Source organism: Struthio camelus, chromosome 29 (assembly GCF_040807025.1).
Source record: "Struthio camelus isolate bStrCam1 chromosome 29, bStrCam1.hap1, whole genome shotgun sequence".
Lineage (NCBI taxonomy): Eukaryota > Metazoa > Chordata > Aves > Struthioniformes > Struthionidae > Struthio > Struthio camelus.
In genome coordinates this window covers 486,724-507,984 of record NC_090970.1, presented here as the reverse complement: position 1 = coordinate 507,984, position 21,261 = coordinate 486,724, and the positions used below count along the sequence as shown (strand labels likewise).

The 21,261-nt window shown below is 66.8% G+C and overlaps 2 protein-coding genes across 2 annotated transcripts; one reads left to right on the top strand and one right to left on the bottom strand.

Moving 5' to 3' along the window:
* Positions 1-102: 102 nt before the first annotated feature.
* Positions 103-2,832, top strand: MRPL52 (mitochondrial ribosomal protein L52). Its single transcript, XM_068921809.1, has 5 exons — positions 103-180; positions 420-489; positions 1,526-1,593; positions 1,798-1,862; positions 2,574-2,832. Exons 1-5 carry the CDS (start codon positions 153-155, stop codon positions 2,694-2,696), a joined length of 354 nt encoding a protein of 117 aa, XP_068777910.1. The 5' UTR covers positions 103-152; the 3' UTR covers positions 2,697-2,832.
* Positions 2,833-6,026: 3,194 nt separating this feature from the next.
* On the bottom strand, positions 6,027-21,261 carry MMP14 (matrix metallopeptidase 14). The gene is made up of 10 exons (XM_068921868.1): positions 21,139-21,261; positions 17,003-17,151; positions 15,261-15,383; positions 14,802-15,109; positions 13,604-13,765; positions 12,911-13,074; positions 11,705-11,843; positions 10,770-10,920; positions 8,846-8,961; positions 6,027-6,397 (listed from the first exon to the last, which is right to left on the bottom strand). The coding sequence occupies exons 1-10, from the start codon at positions 21,223-21,225 to the stop codon at positions 6,033-6,035; spliced, it is 1,764 nt and encodes a 587-aa protein (XP_068777969.1). The 5' UTR covers positions 21,226-21,261; the 3' UTR covers positions 6,027-6,032.

Sequence of the window (21,261 nt, the reverse complement as noted above, 5' to 3'; positions counted from 1 at the left end):
CGCGGCAAGATGGCGGCGCCCACGCTGGGCCGCCGTACGGCAATGGCGGCGCGCAGGGTGCCGGCTGCCACGTGACGCGGCGGCGCGCCGGCTGCCGCTTCCGGCCGGGGCGGCGACTTCCGGTGACGTCGCCGCGACTTCCGGCCGCGGCCATGGCGGCGCGCAGGATGCTGCGGCTCGGTAGCGCCGGGGCCACCGGGGGGGGCGGGGCCTGGGAGGAGGGGGCGGGGCCTATTTGAGGGGGCGGGGCCTGTGAGGGCACTAGGGAGGGGTACGGGGGGGGCGCAGGGCCAAAAAGTGGGGGCGGGGGGGAAGGGAGGGGGGAATGCGGAGTGGGGGAGGGGAGCTGTGAGGGGGCGGGGGCGGGGAGGGCGGGGCTCTGTCTGACCCCGCCCCCTTTGGCTCCGCCCTGCCCACAGCGGAGATCCAGGCCCGGACGCAGAGCGCCCCGCCCCGCCCCCACCTGCGCATGGGGCAATGGAGAGTGGAGTGAGCCCGGACACCTGGGCCCCTGCCCGGACACCTGGGCCCCTCCCCGGACACCTGGGCCCTTGCCCGGACGCCTGGGCCCCTGCCCGGACACCTGGGCCCCCCCCGGACACCTGGGCCCCTCCCCGGACACCTGGGCCCCTCCCCCCGGACGCCTGGGCCCTTCCCCGGACACCTGAGCCCCTCCCCGGACACCTGGGCCCCTCCCCGGACACCTGGGCCCCTTCCCCCGGACGCCTGGGCCCCTTCCCCGGACGCCTGGGCCCCTCCCCGGACGCCTGGGCCCCTTCCCCGGACACCTGGGCCCCTTCCCTGGACGCCTGGGTCCCCACCCCGGACGCCTGGGCCCTATTCTCGGATGCCTGGACCCCCTCCCCGGACGCCTGGGCCCCTCCCCGGACGCTTGGGCCCCTCTCCTGGACACCTGGGCCCTTCCCCGGACGCCTGGGCCCCTTCCCGGACGCCTGGGCCCTTCCCCGGACGCCTGGGCCCCTCCCCCCGGACGCCTGGGCCCCTTCCCCCGGACACCTGGGCCCCTCCCCGGACACCTGGGCCCCTCCCCCCGGACGCCTGGGCCCCTCCCCGGACGCCTGGGCCCCTCTCCCGGACACCTGGGCCCCTTCCCCGGACGCCTGGGCCCCTTCCCGACACCTGGGTTCCCTCCCCGGACGCCTGGGCCCCCTGCCCCGGACACCTGGGCCCTTCCCTGGACGCCTGGGTCCCCGCCCCGGATGCCTTTGTCCCTGCCCCGGACGCCTGGGCCCTATTCTCGGATGCCTGGACCCCCTCCCCGGACGCCTGGGCCCCTTCCCCGGACACCTGGGCCCCTCCCCGGACGCTTGGGCCCCTCTCCTGGACACCTGGGCCCTTCCCCGGACGCCTGGGCCCCTCCCCGGACACCTGGGCCCCCTGCCCGGACACCTGGGCCCTTCCCCGGACACCTGGGCCCCTTCGGGGTGGGGCAGGGATTGGGGGGGGAGGGCCGGGGCTGCCCGGACGCCGGGGTCCCCGGTGCTCAGCGCGGCCCCTCCCCCAGGCAGGGCTTGGCCCCCAGCACCGGCGGTTACGGACCCCTGCGCGACCTGCCCGACTGGTCCTTCGTGGGTGAGAGCCGGCCCGGACGCCGGGGCCCCTCGCGGGGCGGGGAGGGGCGGGGGGGGGGACACCTGGGTCCCGCCAAGGGGCAGCCCCACCCTGCCGTGGAGATGGGACAAGGGGGCGCCCGGACGCCTGGGTCCCTCGGGAGAGCGGCAGGGCGGGGCCGCCCGGACGCCTGGGTCCCTGACGCCTGTCCTTCACCGCTCCAAGATGGCCGCCCGGCCCCGCTGTGGAAGGGACAGATTCGGCGGCGGCAGGAGAACGAGGCCTTCGCGGTGAGTAGTGGGGAGGGGGTGTCCCGGACACCTGGGCCCCCTCCCCGGACGCCTGGGCCCTTCCCCGGACGCCTGGGTCCCCGCCCCGGACACCTGGGCCTCTGTCCGGACACCTGGGCCCTTTCCCCGGACACCTGGGTCCCTTCCCCGGACGCCTGGGCCCCTCCCCGGACACCTGGGCCCCTTCCCCGGATGCCTGGGCCCCTCCCCGGACACCTGGGCCCCTCCCCCAGACGCCTGGGCCCCCTCCCCGGACACCTGGGCCCCTCTCCCGGACGCCTGGGCCCCTCCCTGGATGCCTGGGCCCCTCCCTGACACCTGGGCCCCTCCCCCGGACACCTGGGCCCCTTCCCCGGACACCTGGGCCCCCTTCCCCGAATGCTGGGGCCCTTTCCTCAGACACCTGGGCCTCTTCCCCGTATGCCTGGGCCCCTCCCCGGACGCCTGGGCCCCTCCCCGGACACCTGGGCCCCTCAACCCGGACACCTGGGCCCCTCCCCAGACGCCTGGGCCCCTCTCCCGGACGCCTGGGCCCCTCCCCCAGACACCTGGGCCCCTCCCCCGGACACCTGGGCCCCTCCCCAGACGCCTGGGCCCCTCCCCAGACACCTGGACCTCCTCCCCAGACACCTGGGCCCCTCTCCCGGACACCTGGGCCCCTCTCCCGGACGCCTGGGCCCCTGGCTGACCCTCTCCCCCCCGCCCCGGCAGCGGCGGGCGGTGCAGCTGAGCCGGGCCCTGGAGGCGGCAGCGCGGCCGGACCCCCCGCCGCCCCCCGCCGCCCCCCGCCTGCGCCCCAAGGGCTCCCCAGCGCCGCCCAGTCAGGACCAGTAAAGGAGCCCGGACACCTGGGTCCCGCGCGGCGCCGAGAAGAATCACGACCCGGACGCCTGGGCCCCTTCCCCGGACGCCTGGGCCCCTTTCCCCCCGTTCCCCCCTCCACCCTCCGCAATAAAGAAGCCGTGTTTGACTCCCCCACCGCCGCCGGCTGTTGCGTGTGCCCGGACGCCTGGGCCCCTTCCTTGGCGGGGTGCTCGGGGGCCTCCCGGACGCCTGGGCCCGCCCGTCACGCGCCTGCCCCCCCCCCCTCCTCCCCGGCGCCAGATGTGGCGGCCAGATGTGGCGGCCACGGCGGCGCTGAGCTCATCGCTCGGGCGGGCGGCCCAGGCACGCGCCCGCCGCCCCCGCTCCCCCCCGCGGGCCTCCCAGTAAGCACCAGTCCCCCTCCGAGGGCCTCCCAGTAAGCCCCAGTAGCCCCCTGCGTTGCCTCGTACCTCCCAGTGGCCCCCAGTGCCTCCCAGTAGCCCCCAGTGCCCCCCAGCGTCTCCCAGTAGCCCCCAGTGCCTCCCAGTAGCCTTAGTTACCTCCCAGTAGCCCCCCCAGTGTCACCCAGTGCCTCCCAGTAGCCCCCAGTGGCCCCCAGTAGTCCCCAGTGCCTTCCAGTAGTCCCCAGTGCCCCCCAGCGTCTCCTAGTAGCCCCCAGTGCCTCCCAGTAGCCTTAGTTACCTGCCCGTAGCCCCCCAGTGGCCCCCAGTGCCTCCCAGTAGCCCCCAATCTCCCCCCAGTAGCCCCCAGTGGCCCCCAGTAGTCCCCAGTGCCTTCCACTAGCCCCCAGTGCCCCCCAGCGTCACCCAGTAGCCCCCAGTGCCTCCCAGTAGCCTTAGTTACCTCCCAGTAGCCCCCCAGTGTCACCCAGTGCCTCCCAGTAGCCCCCAGTCTCCCCCCAGTAGCCCTCAGTAGCCCCCAGTAGTCCCCAGTGCCTCCCAGTAGCCTTAGTTACCTCTCAGTAGCCCCCCAGTGCCTCCCAGTAGCTCCCAGTGCCTCCCAGTAGCCCCCAGTCTCCCCCCAGTAGCCCCCAGTGGCCCCCAGTAGTCCCCAGTGCCTTCCAGTAGCCTTAGTTACCTCTCAGTAGCCCCCCAGTGCCTCCCAGTAGCTCCCAGTGCCTCCCAGTAGCTCCCAGTGGCCCCTACTGCTGCCCAGTAGCTCCCAATCTCCCCCCAGTAGCCCCCAGTGCCTCCCAGTGCCTCCCAGTAGCCCCTGGTGTCTCCCAGTAGCCCCCAGTGCCCCCCAGTGTCACCCAGTAGCTCCCAGTGCCTCCCAGTAGCCCCTACTGCTGCCCAGTAGCTCCCAGTCTCCTCCCAGTAACCCTCAGAGCCCCCCCAGTGCTCCCCAGTAGCCCCCAGTGTCACCCAGTAGCCTTAGTTCCCTCCCAGTAGCTCCCAGTGCCTCCCAGTATCCCCCAATCCCCTCCCAGTAGCTCCCAGTGCCTCCCAGTGTCCCCCAGTCTCCTCCCAGTAGCTCCCAGTACCTCCCAGTGTCCCCTAACCCCCTCCCAGTAGCTTCCAGTGCCTCCCAGTATCCCCCAGTCTCCTCCCAGTAGCTCCCAGTGCCTCCCAGTATCCCCCAATCCCCTCCCAGTAGCCCCCAGTGCCTCCCAGTAACCCCCAGTGCCTCCCAGTATTCCCCCAATCCCCTCCCAGTAGCCCCCAGTGCCTCCCAGTAACCCCCAGTGCCTCCCAGTGTCCCCCCAATCCCCTCCCAGTAGCCCCCAGTGCCTCCCAGTAACCCCCAGTGCCTCCCAGTGTCCCCCCAATCCCCTCCCAGTAGCCCCCAATGCCTCCCAGTAACCCCCAGTGCCTCCCAGTGTCCCCCCAATCCCCTCCCAGTATCCCCCCAATCCCCTCCCAGTAGCCCCCAGTGCCTCCCAGTATCCCCCAGTGCCTCCCAGTATTCCCCAATCCCCTCCCAGTAGCCCCCAGTGCCTCCCAGTATCCCCCAGTGCCTCCCAGTATTCCCCAATCCCCTCCCAGTAGCCCCCAGCAGGGCGGCAGCCTCATTTCCGGGCCGTTCTTTATTAATTATTATTAATTAATTATTAATTATTAACTCGGTCGTGTCCTGGGCTCTCTCCCCTCCCCCCCCCGGGGGCGCGGAGGGGCCCAGGCGTCCGGGGTGGCCCCTCCCCCCCCCCCGAGTCCCGCCCAGCAGGAAGTGCGTGTGATGGGGGAGGGGAGGGGGGGTCGCCCCCCCCCCCCGGGCCCCTCCGAAACCCCCCGAAAAAAAACCCCGAAACGGTAAAAAAAAAAAAAACAAAAAAACCCCAAAAATAATAAAAAAGCCCCCAAAACCCTCGAATTTCCCCTAAAAAAAACCCTGAACTCCCCCCCCCAACCCGCTATGTACAACCGGGCCCCGCCCCCTCCCTCATTTGCATAGCCCCGCCCCCTCTCGCCGGGTTACCTCCCCTCCCCAGCCCCGCCGGCCAATCAGGGGACGGGGAGGGGCCTCCGCTCTACGGACGGCCCCGCCCCCTTGGGGAGGGGGGGTCACGTGACCCCCTCCCCCCCCCCGCCCACCCCGGTCCAGCCCCCGGGCGCGCTCAGCGCGGCTCCCGGGGGGAAGGGGGCGGGGCCAGGAGCGGGAGGGGGCGGGGCCAGGAGCGGGGAGGGGGCGGGGCCAAGAGGACCGAGGGGGGCGGGGACCAGGAGCGAGGGAGGCGGGAGAGGACAAAGGGGGCGGGGTCCAGATAAGCTCCACCCACCCCGCATTTCCCCCCTCCCTCGTGGAGGAGGAGAAGGGGGCGTGGCCTCGCTGGGGGGCGTGGCCTCGCGGGGAAGGGGGCGTGGCCACCGGAATCCCAGGCAGTGACAGCTGGAAAAGGAAGGGGGGGGGGGCTGGTGCGCCACAAAGGGGGGGGCGTGGCCTGGATGCGGGGAGGTTGGGGGCGTGGCCTCGGCGGGGAGGAGGGGGCGTGGCCTCGTATGGGGGGGCGTGGCCTGCCCGGGCAGCACAGAGCTGCAGGTGGAAAGGGGAAAGAGAGGCTGCACCCAAGGGGGGGCGTGTCTTTTGGGGGCGTGGCCTCTGTGGGCGTGGCCTCCATCCAGGTGGGCGTGGCCTGTTGGAGAGGGGGCGTGGCCTCTTCCCCCCTCCAAGCCCCAGCGGAGCAGCTGCTCCCTCCTCCTCCGGCCTCGCTGCAAAAGGGGGAGGGGGCGTGGCCTCCAGGTGGGCGTGGCCTCCAGGTGGGCGTGGCCTGTTGGGGGCGTGGCCTCCCCCCAAGCCCCAGCGGAGCAGCAGCTCCCTCCTCCTCCGGCCTCGCTGCAAAAAAGGGAAGGGGGGCGTGGCCTCGGGGAAGGGGGCGTGGCCTCTTTGGGGGGGAAGAGGGGGGCGTGGCTAGACGCGGGGCAGCAGGGAGCGCTGGCAGTGCAGCAGGCGCTTGGGGGGGCCGCGGCGGCGGCAGAGCAGCCCCCCGGCCGCCAGCCCGGCGGCGGCGGCCAGGGCCAGGGCCAGGGGCAGGGCCACGGCGCCCGCGCCCGCCCCCACCTCGATGACGATGACCTCGGTGTCGCCGCCCCCGCCCTCCTCGGGCGGCAGGGTGACGCCGTCCCCGGCGGTGCCGTCGCCGTCGCCCCCCCCTCCCCGGCGGCCCCCGCAGCCCAGCCAGTCCCGCAGCACCGATTTGGGGTAGCCCGGGGCCACCCGGAGCTGCTGGTTGTCGAACTTCCAGTAGCGGCCGCCCTTGTAGAAGTAGGTGAAGGCTGGAGGAGGGGGCGTGCGGCGGCGGGGGGATGTGGGGGACGTGGACATGGCGGATATGGAGGGATATGGACATGGGGAGGGCGTGGAGGGACACGGAGATGGAGGAACATGGACAGGGACATGGAGGAACATGGACATGGATATGGAGGGACATGGACATGGCGGATATGGAGGGATATGGACATGGGGAGGGCGTGGAGGGACACGGAGATGGAGGAACATGGACAGGGACATGGAGGAACATGGACATGGATATGGAGGGACATGGACATGGCGGATATGGAGGGACATGGACATGGGGAGGGCGTGGAGGGACACGGAGATGGAGGAACATGGACAGGGACATGGAGGAACATGGACATGGATATGGCGGGACATGGACATGGCGGATATGGAGGGATATGGACATGGGGAGGGCGTGGAGGGACACGGAGATGGAGGAACATGGACAGGGACATGGAGGAACATGGACATGGATATGGAGGGACATGGACATGGCGGATATGGAGGGATATGGACATGGGGAGGGCGTGGAGGGACACGGAGATGGAGGAACATGGACAGGGACATGGAGGAACATGGACATGGATATGGAGGGACATGGACATGGCGGATATGGAGGGACATGGACATGGGGAGGGCGTGGAGGGACATGGAGATGGAGGAACATGGACAGGGACATGGAGGAACATGGACATGGATATGGAGGGACATGGACATGGCGGATATGGAGGGATATGGACATGGGGAGGGCGTGGAGGGACACGGAGATGGAGGAACATGGACAGGGACATGGAGGAACATGGACATGGATATGGAGGGACATGGACATGGCGGATATGGAGGGACATGGACAGGGACATGGAGGAACATGGACATGGATATGGAGGGACATGGACATGGCGGATATGGAAGGATATGGACATGGGGAGGGCGTGGAGGGACATGGAGATGGAGGAACATGGACAGGGACATGGAGGAACATGGACATGGAGGGATATGGACATGGCGGATATGGAGGAACATGGACATGGGGGATATGGAGGGACATGGACATTGCAGATATGGGGCATGGAGGGACATGGAGATGGAGGAACATGGACAGGGACATGGAGGGACATGGACATGGGGGATATGGAGGGACATGGACAGGGACATGGACATGGATGGACATGGAGATGGAGGGTCATGGACATGGGGGACAGGGACATGGACATGGAGGGACATGGAGATGGAGGAACATGGACATGGGGGTTATGGAGGAACATGGACATGGAGGGACATGAACATGGATATGGTGGGACATGGAAATGGATATGGAGGGACATGGACATGGCAGATATGGGGCATGGAGGGACATGGAGATGGAGGAACATGGACATGGACATGGAGGGACATGGACATGGGGGATATGGAGGGACATGGACATGGATGGACATGGACATGGAGGGTCATGGACATGGGGGACAGGGACATGGACATGGAGGGACATGGAGATGGAGGGACATGGTCACGGAGGAAGATTGAGGGACGTGGACACGGACATGGAGGAACATGAACATGGAGGGTCGTGGACATGGGGAAACGGGACATGGACATGGATATGGAGGGACATGGTCATGGAGGAACATGGTGGGACAGGGACATGGACATGGAGGCCCATTGGGGGACATGGAGGGACATGGACATGGGGGATAGGGAGGGACATGGACATGGAGGGACATGGTGGGACAGGGATATGGACATGAAGGGACATGAGGGACATGGACATGCAGGAATATGGAGGGACATGGTCAGGGAGGGTCATAGATATGAGGGACATGGACATGGAGGAACATTGAGGGACATGGACATAGGGTACATGGACATGGTCATGGAGGGGCATGGACATGGAGGGACATGGATGGGGACATGAAGGTTCATGGTCACGGAGGGACATGGATATGGGGGGACATGGATGGGGACATGAAGGTTCATGGTCACAGAGGGACATGGACGTCGGTGACATGGATATGGGGGGACATGAACATGAGGGACATGGATGTTAGGGACATGGACATAGACATGGGGTCATGGAGGGACATGGAGGGACATGGGAGGAGATGAAGGGACATGGGGTGGACACAGGATGGAGGACACGGGGCAGAGAGAGAAGAGAGATGCCAGTGAGGACCCAGCGTTGTCCCCCTACATCCACCCCATCTACCACATCCTGTCCCCCATGTCCACCCCATCCACCCCATCCCCCCATGTCCACCATGACCCTCCTGTCCCCCATGTCCACCCCATCCACCACGTCCCTGATGTCCCCAATGTCCCCCATGTCCACCACGTACCCACACATCCACCCCATCCACCATGTCCACCCCATCCACCACGTCCACCCCATCCGCCACGTCCACCGTGACCCTGTGATGTCCCCCGTGTCCCGCCCCCGCGTCCCTCACCGTCATCGGAGCCCATGAAGGCGCCGCGGGGGGACTCAGGGACGCCGCCCCACACCTCGATGCCCTTGGGGTAGTCGGGGTCCACGGAGCGGCTGTCCTCATTGAAGCGGTAGTACCTGCCGTGAAGTCACCAGGGGGGGGACGGGACATGATGTCACCCAGGGCATGTGGATGGGGACATCACCCGGGGCGTGGGGGCAGGGACATCACCAATAGCACAGGGACGGGGATGTCCCTGTGGGGACAGGACTGGGCACAGCAGACGGGACCCCAGGAGGTGGCTGGTGATGCAGAGAGGTGATAGAAGGTGACTGGGAGGTGATGGGTGCCCCAAGGAGGTGACAGGGGGTGACAGGAGGGTGGCAGTGGGCTCTGGTTGACCCATGGGGGTGACCAGGAGGTTCTGGTTGACCCAGAGAGATGGCAGCAGGCTCTGGTTGACCCAGGGAGATGGCCAGGAGGTTCTGGTTGACCCAGAGAGGTGGCAGTGGGCTCTGGTTGACCCATGGAGGTGACTAGGAGGTTCTGGTTGACTCAGAGAGGTGGCAGTGGGCTCTGGTTGACCCAGGGAGATGGCCAGGAGGTTCTGGTTGACCCAGAGAGGTGGCAGCAGGCTCTGGTTGACCCATGGGGGTGACCAGGAGGTTCTGGTTGACCCAGAGAGGTGGCAGCAGGCTCTGGTTGACCCATGGGGGTGACTAGGAGGTTCTGGTTGACCCAGAGAGGTGGCAGCAGGCTCTGGTTGACCCAGGGAGGTGACCAGGAGGTTCTGGTTGACCCAGAGAGGTGGCCAGGAGGTTCTGGTTGACCCAGAGAGGTGGCAGTGGGCTCTGGTTGACCCATGGGGGTGACCAGGAGGTTCTGGTTGACCCAGAGAGGTGGCAGCAAGCTCTGGTTGACCCAGGGAGATGGCCAGGAGGTTCTGGTTGACCCAGAGAGGTGGCAGTGGGCTCTGGTTGACCCATGGGGGTGACTAGGAGGTTCTGGTTGACCCAGAGAGGTGGCAGTGGGCTCTGGTTGACCCATGGAGGTGGCCAGGAGGTTCTGGTTGACCCATGGAGGTGGCAGTGGGCTCTGGTTGACCCATGGAGGTGACTAGGAGGTTCTGGTTGACTCAGAGAGGTGGCAGTGGGCTCTGGTTGACCCAGGGAGATGGCCAGGAGGTTCTGGTTGACCCAGAGAGGTGGCAGCAGGCTCTGGTTGACCCATGGGGGTGACCAGGAGGTTCTGGTTGACCCAGAGAGGTGGCAGCAGGCTCTGGTTGACCCATGGGGGTGACCAGGAGGTTCTGGTTGACCCAGAGAGGTGGCAGCAAGCTCTGGTTGACCCAGGGAGATGGCCAGGAGGTTCTGGTTGACCCAGAGAGGTGGCAGCGGGCTCTGGTTGACCCATGGGGGTGACCAGGAGGTTCTGGTTGACCCAGAGAGGTGGCAGTGGGCTCTGGTTGACCCATGGAGGTGGCCAGGAGGTTCTGGTTGACCCAGAGAGGTGGCAGCAGGCTCTGGTTGACCCATGGGGGTGACCAGGAGGTTCTGGTTGACCCAGAGAGGTGGCAGTGGGCTCTGGTTGACCCATGGAGGTGGCCAGGAGGTTCTGGTTGACCCAGAGAGGTGGCAGTGGGCTCTGGTTGACCCATGGGGGTGACCAGGAGGTTCTGGTTGACCCAGAGAGGTGGCAGCAGGCTCTGGTTGACCCATGGGGGTGACCAGGAGGTTCTGGTTGACCCAGAGAGGTGGCAGTGGGCTCTGGTTGACCCATGGGGGTGACTAGGAGGTTCTGGTTGACCCAGAGAGGTGGCAGTGGGCTCTGGTTGACCCATGGAGGTGGCCAGGAGGTTCTGGTTGACCCATGGAGGTGGCCAGGAGGTGCCAGGGGTACCAGAGAGGGGACGGGGGGTGGCAGGCGGTGGCAGGGGACCACGCACTTGTTGCCGCGGAAGAAGTAAGTCTTGCCGCTGGGCAGCCAGAGCAGGGCGGCGTCGATGCGGTCGGTGGGGACGCCCCGGCCCAGTTCACGCAGCGGCCGCGGGTAGCCGGGCTCCAGCGCCGCCTCGTCGAACACCCAGTGCTTGTCCCCTGCGTCCCCCCACGCATCACCGGGGAGGGTGACGGGCTGCCCCACCACCCAGCGCCGTCCCCACATCCCCCCTCCCCCACCCTGCCTGTGTCCTCAACCCCGTCCCCATGTCCTCGTCCCCATCTCCATCTGAATGTCCCCATCCCTTTGGTCCCCTCCCCGTGTCCTCAACCCCACGTCCCCATCCCCATCCCCACGTCCCCGTCCCCATCCCCACATCTCCATCGCCATCCCCACAACCCCATCACCATGTCCTTGGTCCCCTCCCCATGTCCCCATCCCCACGTCCCCATCCCCATGTCCTCGTCCCCACGTCCACATCACCAAGTCACCGTCCCCAAATCTCCATCCCCATCCCCACGTCCCCATCACCATGTCCTTGGTCTCCTCCCTGTGTCTCCATCCCCACGTCTCCATCGCCATCCCCATGTCCCCCTCCCCATGTCCCCATCCCCACGTCCCTGTCTCCATTCCCCAATCCCTGTCACTGTCCCCACGTCCCTGTCCCCCTTCCCATGTCTCCATCTCCATGCCCCCGTCTCCGTCCCCATCCCCAGGTCTCCATCCCCACGACCCCATGTCCCCATCCCCATCCCCATGTCCTCGGTTCCCTTCCCATGTCCCCATCCACACGTCCCCATCACCATGTCCTCGGTCTCCATCCCCAAGTCTCCATCCCCACCTCCCTGTCCCCTCCCCATGTCGCCATCCCCACGTCCCCACCTCCATGGCCCCGTCCCTACGTGCCCGTCCCCCTCCCGCCCCCCGCCGTCCCCGTGGTACCTTTGAAGAAGACGAACTTGCCGTCCTTCCTCTCGTAGGCGGTGTTGATGCTGCCGGGCAGCCCGACCCAGAAGTGCCCGATGGGCAGCGGGTACCCGTCCATCACTCGCCGGTCCCGCACGCGCCAGAACCACCGCTCCTGCCCGCGGGGACGTCACCGTCACCGGCGCCGCTCCGGGGACATGCCCGTCCCCATCTCCATCCCCATGCCCACCTCCATCCCCACGTCCTTGTCCCTGTGTCCCCATCCCCATGTCCCCATGCCCATCCCCATCCCCACGTCCTCGTCCCCATGTCCCCATGCCCACCTCCATCCCCACATCCTCATCCCTGTGTCCCCATCCCCATGTCTCCATGCCCATCCCCATCCCAACGTCGTTGTCCCTGTGTCCCCATCCCCATGTCCCCATGCCCACCTCCATCTCCACATCCTCATCCCTGTGTCCCTATCCCCATCCCTGTGTCCCCGTGTCCCCATGCCCACCTCCATCCCCACATCCTCGTCCCCGTGTCCCCCTCCCTGTCTCCCCATCCCCATGTCCCCATGCCCACCTTCATCCTCACGTCATCATCCCTGTGTCCCTATCCCCATGTCCCCATCCCCATGTCCCCATGCCCACCTCCATCTCCACATCCTCATCCCTGTGTCCCTATCCCCATCCCTGTGTCCCCGTGTCCCCATGCCCACCTCCATCCCCATGTCCTCGTCCCCGTGTCCCCATCCCTGTCTCCCCATCCCCATGTCCCCATGCCCACCTCCATCCCCACATTCTGTCCTCGTCCTCGTGTCCCCATCCCTGTCTCCCCATCCCCATGTCCCCATGCCCACCTCCATCCCCATGTCCTCGTCCCCGTGTCCCCATCCCTGTCTCCCCATCCCCATGTCCCCATGCCCACCTCCATCCCCACATTCTGTCCTCGTCCTCGTGTCCCCATCCCTGTCTCCCCATCCCCATGTCCCCATGCCCACCTCCATCCCCATGTCCTCGTCCCTGTGTCCCCAGCCCCATCTCCATCCCCACGTCCTCATTCTCACCCCGTTACCCCTGTCCCCTCCCCCCATGTCTCCATCTCCATGCCCTTCTCCCATCCCCACGGCCCTGTCCCCATCCCCATGTCCCCATTCCCATGTCCCCATCCCCGTCCCCATCTCTACATCCCCATGTCCCCGTCCCCACCTCCTTCCCCACGTCCCCACGCCCCCACCTTGAAGACGAACATCTCCCCACGGAGCATGGCGATGGTGTCGAAGTTGCCATCGCAGATGCGGGGGCCGTAGGGGGGTCCGGGCGGCCGGTCAGGGCCGTGGGGCCGGGCCGTGGTGCGGGGTCCCGGAGGTGCCCGGCTGGGCCCTGTCCCCGTCTTGCTGCCTGCGGGGACACTGTCAGCACCCCCCCCGGGGGACCGGGGTGTCACCAGATCATGGTGACAGAGATCGGGGAGGGGGAAGCGGGGGCAAGGACACCCTTAGGGATGTGGGACAGGGATGGGGACGAGGACACTGGGATGGGGACAAGAATATGGGGATGAGGACAAGGATACTGGGACAGGGACAAGGATACTGGGATGGGGACAAGAATATGGGGATGAGGACAAGGATACTGGGATGAGGACAAGGATACTGGGATGGGGACAAGGACACTGGGATGGGGACAAGGATACCGGGATAGGGACAAGGATACTGGGACGGGGACAAGGACATTGGGATGGGGACAAGAATATGGGGATGAGGACAAGGATACTGGGACAGGGACAAGGATACTGGGATGGGGACAAGGATACGGGGATGGGGACGAGGACACTGGGATGGGGACAAGGACACTGGGACGGGGACACGTCTACAGGGACAAGGTTGGGGACCGGACTAGGGGGACAAGGTTGGGGACGTGGGGGCCGGACCGTAGAGCTGCTGGATGCCGCGGCGGTCATCGTCGGGGAGGACGAAGGCCTCGGTGTCCATCCACTGGTAGAAGGGGGCCATGATGGCCGAGGGGTCGCTGGAGTGCTCCAGCCCCAGCGCGTGGCCCAGCTCGTGCACCGCCACCAGGAAGAGGTCGTTCCCTGCGGGAGAGGCGGGGGACACATGGGGGTCACCAGAGCAGGGCTGGGGGGGACACGAGGGGCAGGTTGTGGGGGCAGGAGGGTCCTGAGGAGCCAACCGGGACGAGGATGGAGCGGGATTGGGACGAGGATGGCCTGGATTGGGTCGAGGACACCTCTGGGTCCCCCATTGGGCCAAGGACACCTCTACATCCCCCATTGGGATGAGGATGGCCCAGTTTGGGCCGAGGACACCTCTGCGTCCCCCATTGGGACGAGGATGGCCCAGGTTGGGATGAGGACACCTTTGCATCTCCAATTGGGATGAGGATGGCCCAGGTTGGGCCGAGGACACCTCTACATCCCCCATTGGGTGGAGGATGGCCCAGATTGGGTCAAGGACATCTCTGTGCCCCCATTGGGATGAGGATGGCCCAGGTTGGGTCAAGGACATCTCAGTGCCCCCATTGGGACGAGGATGGCCCAGGTTGGGATGAGGACACCTCTGTGTCCCCCATTGGGATGAGGATGGCCCAGGTTGGGCCGAGGACACCTCTACATCCCCCATTGGGTGGAGGATGGCCCAGGTTGGGATGAGGACACCTCTGTGTCCCCCATTGGGTGGAGGATGGCCCAGGTTGGGTCAAGGACATCTCTGTGCCCCCATTGGGACGAGGATGGCCCAGGTTGGGTCAAGGACATCTCTGTGCCCCCATTGGGACGAGGATGGCCCAGATTGGGTCGAGGACACCTCTGTGTCCCCCATTGGGACGAGGATGGCCCAGGTTGGGTCGAGGACACCTCTACGTCCCCCATTGGGCCAAGGACAGTCCAGATTGGGCCGAGGACACCTCTGTGACCCCCATTGGTATGAGGACACATCTACGTCCCCAGTTGGGATGAGGATGGCCCAGACTGGGCCAAGGACACCTCTACGTCCGCCATTGAGCCAAGGACAGCCCAGATTGGGCCGAGGACACCTCCACGCCCCTTGATTGGGCCGAGGACGGCCCAGGATCGGGCCGAGGACACCAGCCCACCACCCCGCCGAGCTCACCGCTGAGGTCATCGTTGCGGGCGGTCCAGGGCTCGGCGCCGTCGAAGTGGGTGTCGCCGCCGATGTGGGGCCCGGGGAAGTAGGCGTGGGCCAGGAAGCCGCCCTCGCCGTCGAAGGGGGTGCTGTCGCCGTGGAAGCCCTCGGCGAAGAAGATCATGATGTCCGCCTGGGGGGCCCGGCCCTGCCGCACCTCCCCGTAGGGCACCTCCCGGAAGCGCAGCGGGGTGGCCGCGGCCCACACGGCGAAGGCCCGCCGGATGGCCCCGAAGGTGCCGGCCTCCCCCACCTTCGGCGTGTAGTTCTGGATGCTGCCGGTGGAGGAGACAACCACACCCCCCACCGCCGCCAAGCGTCAGTACCACGTTTCCCCCATCCCGGTGCCCCACATCGTGTCCACCCCACCCCGGCCAAAACCCACCGGCAACCCCCACCCCCACCCCGCCACCACCACGTCCTCACCAGAAGGTGATCTCCTGGTGCTCCCACTTCATGCCCTGGATGGCGTAGCGCCGGCGCCGCACGTTGGCCTTGATCTCCGCCCCAAACTTGTCCGGGACGCCGCAGCGGGGACGTCGCATGGCCCTGGTTGGGGTGGGGAGGGTCAGAGCAGGGTATGGAGGGGATTGGAGGAACCATTGGGAATCATTGGGGGACCCAGAACCCTGATTGGAGGACCTAGAACTGCCGGTTGGAGGACCTAGAGCCCAGCTGTCCTTGGTCATGGGGGAACCTAGACCCCAAAGAGCCTCGTGGAGGACCTACAACCCTGCTTCCACTGGTGGTGGTGGGAGGACTCATGACCTCCCCCCCACACTACCCCTGGGGGTGGTGGAGGACCTACAACCCCACTACTATTGGGGATGGTAGGAGGACCTCCATCTCCACTTCCATCAGTGGTACTTGTAGGACCTCCAGCCCCACATCCATCGGTGCCACCCGGAGGCCTTCCAGCTCCACCACCCCTATCATTTGCAAGAGGACCTCCAGCCCCACATCCATCGGTGCCACCCAGAGGCCCTCCAACCTCACTACCCTTATGGATGGTAGCAGGAGGACCTCCAGCCCCACATCCATTGGTGCTGATTGGCGGCCCTCCAGCCACACCACCCCTATCAGTGGCAGGAGGACCTCCAGCCCCACATCCACTGGCGCCACCTGGAGGCCCTCCGGCCCCACCAACCCTATCGGTGGCAGGAGGACCTCCAGCCCCACATCCACTGGTGCCACCTGGAGGCCTTCCAGCCCCACCACCCCTATCAGTGGCAGGAGGACCTCCAGCCCTATGTCCATTGGTGCCACCCAGAGGCCCTCCAACCTCACTGCCCTTATGGATGGTGGCAGGAGGACCTCCAGCCCCACATCAATCAGTGCCACCCGGAGGCCTTACAGCCCCACTACCCTTATGGATGGCAGGAGGCCCTCCAGCCCCACATCCACTGGTGCCACCTGGAGGCCCTCCAGCCCCATCATCCCTATCAGTGGCAGGAGGCCCTCCAGCCCCACGTCCACTGGTGCCACCCAGAGGCCCTCCGGCCCCACCACCCCTATCGATGGCAGGAGGACCTCCAGCCCCACATCCACTGGTGCCACCTGGAGGCCCTCCAGCCCCACCAACCCTATCAGTGGCAGGAGGACCTCCAGCCCCACATCCATCGGTGCCACCCAGAGGCCCTCCAACCTCACTGCCCTTATGGATGGTGGAGGACCTCCAGCCCCACATCCACTGGCGCCACCTGGAGGCCCTCCAGCCCCACCATCCCTATCAGTGGCAGGAGGACCTCCAGCCCCACGTCCACTGGTGCCACCTGGAGGCCCTCCAACCTCACTGCCCTTATGGATGGTGGTGGACCTCCAGCCCCACATCCACTGGTGCCACCTGGAGGCCCTCCAGCCACACCACCCCTATCAGTGGCAGGAGGACCTCCAGCCCCACGTCCACTGGCGCCGCCTGGAGGCCCTCCAACCTCACTGCCCTTATGGATGGTGGTGGACCTCCAGCCCCACATCCACTGGCGCCACCTGGAGGCCCTCCAGCCCCACCATCCCTATCAGTGGCAGGAGGACCTCCAGCCCCACATCCACTGGTGCCACCTGGAGGCCCTCCAGCTCCAGCACCCCTATCAGTGGCAGGAGGACCTCCAGCCCCATGTCCACTGGTGCCACCTGGAGGCCCTCCAGCCCCACCTCCGCTGAGGACTCACTTGAGGGTGTCGGGGTCGGCGGTGCCGGTGACGGCCAACCCGTAGAAGCGCTGCATGGCGGCGAGGGCGGCCGAGAGCGACTGGGGCGAGCGCTGCGTGTGGGTGCGCAGGTCGCCGGGGGGCAGGTAGCCATATTGCTGCAGCCAGGCCTACGCCGCGGAGGGGAGGTGGGACAAATCCCCCCCCCCCAAAACCATCGTCAGTCAGACGCACACATACAGTCGGCCGCCAAAAAAAAAAAAAAAAAAAAACAGAAAAAAACCCAAAAAACCGCCTTTTCCCCTCCCGGGATAGCAACCGGCAATTTGCCGCCCCCGCGCGCCCGTCCCGTGACCGCTCTCCCCCACCTCCACCCCGTGGCTGGCCATCTCCCTCCTCTTCCTCCTCCTCCTCCCCGCCGCTCCCGGGGACGCCTGGGCCCCCCCCGCCTCCTCGGGGCTCGGCCCGGACGCCTGGGCCCCCCTCCTCCCTCACCCCCTAACCAACCCCGGCCGACCCCCAAATCCCTCCCTCTGTCCCGGAGACGGCGGCGGTGGTGGGGAGAGGGGGAGGGAGGCGTCTTGGCAGCGGGAGGGATGGAAAGTTGGATGGAGGGAGGAGGGAGCGGGGGAGGGGCGGGGGGAGGGGTGGGGGGGAGGGAGGGACGGACGGACGGACGGATGGAGAGAAGGATGGACGGGGAGATGGATGGAGGCATGGATGGAGAGATGGATGGAGAGATGGACCCAGGGATGGACAGATGGACCCAGGGCTGGAGAGATGGATGGAGAGATGGACCCAGGGATGGACAGATGGACACAGGGATGGACAGATGGATGGACAGATGGACCCAGGGATGGACAGATGGACACAGGGATGGACAGATGGAGCCAGGGCTGGAGAGATGGATGGAGAGATGGACCCAGGGATGGACAGATGGACACAGGGATGGACAGATGGATGGACAGATGGACCCAGGGATGGACAGATGGACACAGGGATGGACAGATGGACACAGGAATGGAGAGATGGATGGAGAGATGGACCCAGGGATGGACAGATGGACACAGGGATGGAGAGATGGATGGAGAGATGGACAGATGGATGGAGAGATGGACCCAGGGATGGACAGATGGACACAGGGATGGACAGATGGACACAGGAATGGAGAGATGGATGGAGAGATGGACAGACGGACCCAGGGCTGGAGAGATGGATGGAGAGATGGACCCAGGGATGGACAGATGGACACAGGGATGGAGAGATGGACAGAGGAATGGAGAGATGGATGGAGAGATGGACAGACGGACCCAGGGATGGAGAGATGGATGGAGAGATGGACACAGGGATGGACAGATGGACACAGGAATGGAGGGATGGATGGAGAGATGGACCCAGGGATGGACAGATGGACACAGGACTGGAGGGATGGATGGAGAGATGGACCCAGAGATGGACAGATGGACACAGGAATGGAGAGATGGATGGAGAGATGGACAGACGGACCCAAGGATGGAGAGATGGATGGAGAGATGGACACAGGGATGGACAGATGGACACAGGAATGGAGGGATGGATGGAGAGATGGACCCAGGGATGGACAGATGGACACAGGACTGGAGGGATGGATGGAGAGATGGACACAGGGATGGAGAGATGGATGGAATGATGGACCCAGGGCTGGACAGATGGACACAGGGATGGAGAGATGGAGAGATGGATGGACCCAGGGATGGACAATCAGCTGGGGGGATGGACAGAGAGATGGAGAGAAGGATGGAGGGATGGTGGGAAGGACAGCGATGGATGGAGAGATGGATGGAGGGGTAGTTGGATAGATGGACACAGGGATGGACTATTGGATGGATGGACAGAGAGGTGGAAGAATGGACAGAGGGATGGATGGAGAGATGGACAGTGAGATGGATTGGAGGGATGGAGAGAGAGATGGACAGGAGGATGGAGGGATGGATGGATGGAGAGATGGATGGAGGGAGAGATGGAGGGAGAGATGGACGGAGGGATGGATGGAGAGATGGACGGAGGGATGGATGGAGAGATGGATGGAGGGAGAGATGGATGGAGGGAGAGATGGAGGGAGAGATGGATGGAGAGATGGACGGAGGGATGGATGGAGAGATGGATGGATGGAGGAGTGGACGGAGAGATGGCCGGAGGGAGGGATGGAGAAGGTGGACACAGAGATGGACATAGGAACAGACAGATGGACAGAAAGATGGAGGGCTGGACGGAGAGATGGAAAAATGGACGGAGGGACGGACGGACGGGATGGAGGGAACGGGTGGCCGGAGTAGGAGGACGAAGGGATGGAGGGACGGAGCCGCGGCGGGACGAAGAACCACCCCCCCCCCCAACCTTCCTCCTCCTCCTCCGGCATCCGGAAGACGGGAAAACCGGAGGAGCGCGGGGGCCGGGCATGGAAAAAGCCCGGGCGGAGGAAGAGGAAGGAGGGAAGGGGGAAACGTGGCCGGCGGAGGAGTGCGGGGGGGGGCGGGAACAAAGGACTGGCAGAGTTGGCGGCTGGAGGTGGGGGCGGCCCGGACGCCTGGGCCCCTTTGAGGACACAAGAGCGTCCCGTGTCCCGGACGCCTGGGTCCCGTTGAGGTTTTGAAGTTGGTTGGTGGGGGGGGGGGGGGGTTGGTTAGGGCCACCAGGACGCCTGGGTCCGCTCGGAGATCGGGGCCGCCCGGACGCCTGGGTCCGCTCGGGGATTGGGGCCGCCCGGACGCCTGGGCCCCCTCCCGCTTCGATGTCTCAAAAGTTCTCCCCCCCCCTCCCCCGGACGCCTGGGTCCCCATGAGGGGTGATGTGCCCGGACGCCTGGGCCCGCCCCCCCCCCCCCCAACCTTGGACACCCAGGTCCCACAGAAGGCAGCGGGAGCATCCCGGACGCCTGGGCCCCCATGGAGGGAGTCAAGTGCCCGGACGCCTGGGCCCCCTCGAGGAGGGGGGTCAAAACCCCCGGACACCTGGGCCCCCCAGAGGGGTCAAAACCCCCGGACGCCTGGGCCCCCTCCCGGAGGGGTCCAAGCCCCCGGACGCCTGGGCCCCCCAGAGGGGTCAAAACCCCTGGACGCCTGGGCCCCCTCCCGGAGGGGTCCAAGCCCCCGGACGCCTGGGCCCCCCAGAGGGGTCAAAACCCCCGGACGCCTGGGCCCCCTCCTGGAGGGGTTCAAGCCCTGGGATGCCTGGGCCCTCTTGAGGGGGGTCCAAGCACTCGGACACCTGGGCACCCTGAGAGGGTTGCAAGCCCCGGACGCCTGGGCCCCCCCCGAGAGGGGTGCAAGCCCTGGGACGCCTGGGCCCCTTCGAAGGGGTCGAAGCCCCGGACGCCTGGGCCCCTCCCAGAGGGGTTCAAGCACCCGGACGCCTGGGCCCCCCCAGAGGGGTGCAAGCCCCAGATGCCTGGGCCCCCTCGAAGGGGTCGAAGCCCCGGACGCCTGGGCCCCCCCAGAGGGGTGCAAGCCCCGGACGCCTGGGCCCCCCCCAGAGGGGTGCAAGCCCTGGGACGCCTGGGCCCCCTCGAAGGGGTCGAAGCCCCGGACGCCTGGGCCCCCCCCAGAGGGGTGCAAGCCCTGGGACGCCTGGGCCCCCTCGAAGGGGTCGAAGCCCCGGACGCCTGGGCCCCCCCAGAGGGGTGCAAGCCCCGGACGCCTGGGCCCCCCCCGAGAGGGGTGCAAGCCCTGGGACGCCTGGGCCCCTTCGAAGGGGTCGAAGCCCCGGACGCCTGGGCCCCTCCCAGAGGGGTTCAAGCACCCGGACGCCTGGGCCCCCCCAGAGGGGTGCAAGCCCCAGATGCCTGGGCCCCCTCGAAGGGGTCGAAGCCCCGGACGCCTGGGCCCCCCCAGAGGGGTGCAAGCCCCGGACGCCTGGGCCCCCCCCAGAGGGGTGCAAGCCCTGGGACGCCTGGGCCCCCTCGAAGGGGTCGAAGCCCCGGACGCCTGGGCCCCCCCCAGAGGGGTGCAAGCCCTGGGACGCCTGGGCCCCCTCGAAGGGGTCGAAGCCCCGGACGCCTGGGCCCCCCCAGAGGGGTGCAAGCCCCGGACGCCTGGGCCCCCCCCCCCCCCAGAGGGGTGCAAGCCCCGGACGCCTGGGCCCCCTCCCGGCCCGGGGTGGTTGGGGGGGGGGGGTCTCACCTCGGGGCTGAAGCGGGGCTGGGGGGCGGCGGGCGGCGGCAGAGCCCCGAGCAGCAGCGGCAGCAGCAGCGGCGCCGTCGGGGACATGGCGGTGGCGGGGCCGCGGCCGCTGCTCTGGGCCGC

What these genes read in the sequence shown, in the direction of transcription:
- MRPL52 (XM_068921809.1), top strand. Translation starts at nt 153, where the DNA reads ATGGCGGCGCGCAGGATGCTGCGGCTCG. An exon ending in ATGGGGCAATGGAGAGTGGA is followed by an intron (nt 490 to 1,525) that starts GTGAGCCCGGAC and finishes CCCCTCCCCCAG; the next exon opens with GCAGGGCTTGGCCCCCAGCA. An exon ending in AGGAGAACGAGGCCTTCGCG is followed by an intron (nt 1,863 to 2,573) that starts GTGAGTAGTGGG and finishes CCGCCCCGGCAG; the next exon opens with CGGCGGGCGGTGCAGCTGAG.
- MMP14 (XM_068921868.1), bottom strand. Translation starts at nt 21,225, where the DNA reads ATGTCCCCGACGGCGCCGCTGCTGCTGCCGCTGCTGCTCGGGGCTCTG. An exon ending in GCCGACCCCGACACCCTCAA is followed by an intron (nt 15,384 to 17,002) that starts GTGAGTCCTCAG and finishes CACCCCAACCAG; the next exon opens with GGCCATGCGACGTCCCCGCT. An exon ending in GGGAGATGTTCGTCTTCAAG is followed by an intron (nt 11,844 to 12,910) that starts GTGGGGGCGTGG and finishes CCCCGCGGGCAG; the next exon opens with GAGCGGTGGTTCTGGCGCGT.